Source organism: Corapipo altera, unplaced genomic scaffold, assembly GCF_003945725.1.
Source record: "Corapipo altera isolate COAL_440 unplaced genomic scaffold, ASM394572v1 60157, whole genome shotgun sequence".
NCBI lineage: Eukaryota > Metazoa > Chordata > Aves > Passeriformes > Pipridae > Corapipo > Corapipo altera.
The window spans coordinates 1-2,997 of record NW_020888334.1 but is presented as its reverse complement, the minus strand read 5'-3'; the positions used below and the strand labels follow the sequence as shown (position 1 = coordinate 2,997).

General features: G+C 53.5%; 1 protein-coding gene across 1 annotated transcript; it reads right to left on the bottom strand.

Moving 5' to 3' along the window:
* Positions 1 to 27: 27 nt before the first annotated feature.
* On the bottom strand, positions 28 to 2,817 carry LOC113941932 (coatomer subunit gamma-2-like). Its single transcript, XM_027633070.1, has 5 exons — positions 2,693 to 2,817; positions 2,063 to 2,188; positions 1,496 to 1,558; positions 618 to 757; positions 28 to 493 (listed from the first exon to the last, which is right to left on the bottom strand). The coding sequence occupies exons 1-5, from the start codon at positions 2,790 to 2,792 to the stop codon at positions 188 to 190; spliced, it is 735 nt and encodes a 244-aa protein (XP_027488871.1). The 5' UTR covers positions 2,793 to 2,817; the 3' UTR covers positions 28 to 187.
* Positions 2,818 to 2,997: the final 180 nt, after the last annotated feature.

Sequence of the window (2,997 nt, the reverse complement as noted above, 5' to 3'; positions counted from 1 at the left end):
TTTGCACTATTTTTTAGTGTTTGTATTTTCCTTTGACTGGTTCTGGTCTTTAACATCCCCAAATGTTCATGTGCTCCTCGCCTTGATTCCAGGTACTCAATTCCAGTTTCCACCACCTGCACCCTCTCAAATCTCCTTTAAATCCCAGTTTTAACCACCCAACACCACTGAATGTTTAAAACCCACGTCAAATCCTTTGCACACACACCTGGGTTCCACCCAAAACCCCCGTGAGAATCCCGGGATGCCAAACCCCAACGCCTGGGTGTTCTCCAAACCTTTCCTTTGAGGGATTTTGCGGTGCACAACTCCAAGGGGTACCTGCAGTGGGGTCGTCCTGGGGGATCCTGACCAGGGTGTAGCACATTCCAGGCTGGTTGTAGGCCAGGCTGGGAGCTGGGATGCAGCAGAGCACGTCGTAGGCGTCCGACGGCTCCACCTGCACCGTGACCCTCTCCAGGAGCTGGTCGTTGAGCGTGTTGGTGCAGTCGAACTGCAGCAGAGCACAGGACAAAACATTCCCCGTGGAGGGTTCTTCCCTGAAAATGTTCCCCTGGAATGCAGCAGCCACCCCCCAGCCCCTTCCATTCCCGGGAAAAGAGAGGGAGATCCCTCACCTGGAAGACGATGTGGTTCGGGAAGACGTGTTTGACGCAGCGCACGAAGTACTCGGTCTCTGCTTCCGTGAGCTGGACGGGCTCGGAGCACCAGAACAGAGGACCCAGGCTCTGGAATTCTGGGATGGCTGCCAGTTGTTCTGGGGAGGGAGGAGGAGAAGAAGGTTAAGTGATGGGATTGTCCACTGCTCCCGCCGGTGGGGATCATCCCAACGCTTCACAGGATCAAGGAATGGTTTGGGTTGGAAGGGAACTGAAAGATCATCTGAAGGCAGGGACATCTTCCACTATCCCAGGTTGCTCCAGCCTGGCCTTGGACACTTCCAGGGATCCAGGGGTAGCCAGAGCTTCTCTGGGAAATCCATTCCAGCCCCTCCCCACCCTCCCAGCCAGCAATTCCTTCCCAATATCCCATCTATCCCTGCCCTCTGGCAGTGGGAAGCCCTTCCCTGAGATCTCCTGGGGGTGGGAAGAGCCTCCTGAGGGCTCCTGGGGAAATGGAGAGAGAGAGGAGAGCAAGGGTTGTGTGAGCTGGAGGTTGGAAAAAGCTGGATCATGGAATCACAGAGTGGTTTGCGAGGGAAGGGAACTGAAGGATCACCCAGTTCCATGGGCAGGGACACCTCCCGCTATCCCAGGTTGCTCCAACGTGACCTTGGACACTTCCAGGGATCCAGGGGCAGCCACAGCTTCTCTGGGAAATCCATTCCAGCCCCTCCCCACCCTCCCAGCCAGCAATTCCTTCCCAATATCCCATCTGACCCTGCCCTCTGGCACTGGGAAGCCATTCCCTGTGTCCTGTCCCTCCATGCCTTGTCCCCAGTCCCTCTCCAGCTCTCCTGTCGGAAAGTTCTGGAAACTCACTGATCTTCTCCTACCTTGAAATATATCCTGGCGTGAAGGAGCCACTTTCTCAGGTTTGTTGGTCACCAGGGCAATCTCTGGGAAGAAAAAACAAAGGCTTTGTGCTCTCAGCTACACCAAAACTCTGCCATAGCCCCACCAAAGATTCCTTAACCTGTTGGATTCCCACATGTCCTGCTGCAAAGCACTTCTACCCCAGGTCCTCTCTCACACTGAAATATCCTTTTTTTTTTTTTTTTTTTGTGAGGAAATATTGGATTTTAAAGAAGAGAAATAAACCACATTTAAGCCCGGTAAAAAAACAGAAGGAGGAGGAAAAGGGGGTGGAAAAAAAAAAGCCACAAAGCTTTTCTTAAAACACCGTGCAAAGTCAGAATGCAAAAGGAGTTGTGCAAAAGGACATGGAAGAAAGCCAGGGAAGTGACTCAGCACTTCTGGAAGGGAGTTTTTCCAAAGGCTGTGAACTAATAAACCCTGATTATGCATGGACTTGCCTCTGATAATGAGATCAGGAGAACAACAACACCCTGAAGGCTCTGAGCTGGGCCTACACCCTGCCTAAGCCCAGCCTAAAGTGGTACCTGCTTTCTGCTCGAAGATGGGGGCCGTGGCCAGAGGGACTGTTTTCATGTCAAAGGGTTTGTCTGAGGGCTCCAGGGTGTATTGGTGCAGGGCCTTCTCCATCCCAGGGACCGACACTGTCAACCCTGCAAGGCAAAAAAAAGGCAGGAAAACTCGGTGTGAAGAGCAGGAACAGGGCCAGAGGGGTGACAAAGGCTCTTTTCCCGGTGACAAACACACACAGAGCACTTGGAGACACTGGACAGGATAAAACAACCTGCTCTGGAGGTGACACAAAGCTGGCAAGGGTAAACATTTGCCTCGAGCAAAGTCACGCAGCGAGGATCTCAAACGTGTCACTCTGCTCCCGTGAACTTCCAGTTAGAGATAGTAAAGCAATTTTACAGCCAAGGCTGGCAGCAAGACGTGTTCTCCTTGTTTTGTCACGGAAAAAAAAGACTGAGCAAAGGTCAAGAAACCCGCCCGAGGTGAAGGCCCAGTCAGTGAGAAAAGCCCAGCTCAGACTCCCGCCCCCGTTTCCCAGCCAATCCACCCCACGCTTTGCTGACTCTGCCGTTCTCAGCAAGGGCTAAAACCAGAATAAACCCGTGAAAGAAGAGCTCAGAACTTGTTTTGTTCCTCTCACTGACCGTTGAAGATGTAGGCGGCGTTCAGGGCCAGCTGCCTCTGCTGCAGCACATTCAGGTAGAAGGTGGCTCTGTCCCGCACCTCGTCGTCGCTGTCCATCATGCACCTGGATTTGGGGGGACAGCAGGGCAAGGCTCAGCCCAGGAGAGCCCAGAGCTGAGCTTAAAGCAGCACTGGCAAGGCTGGACTTGATAATGGAACAACACTCAGAGCTCCCTCAGTGCGTTGGCGGCCAGTGGTGTCCCCAGGGATCAGTGCTGGGCCCAGAGAGTGGTGGGGATGGAGCTGCTTCCAGCTGGGATCCGTC

Excerpts from the sequence above, each read along its gene's own strand:
- LOC113941932 (XM_027633070.1), bottom strand. The coding sequence starts at position 2,792 with ATGATGGACAGCGACGACGAGGTGCGGGACAGAGCCACCTTCTACCTG. Across the intron at positions 2,189-2,692 it reads CGCCGCCTACATCTTCAACG|GGTTGACAGTGTCGGTCCCT; the intron begins GTCAGTGAGAGG and ends TTTGCCTTGCAG. Across the intron at positions 1,559-2,062 it reads CATCTTCGAGCAGAAAGCAG|AGATTGCCCTGGTGACCAAC; the intron begins GTACCACTTTAG and ends TTTTCTTCCCAG.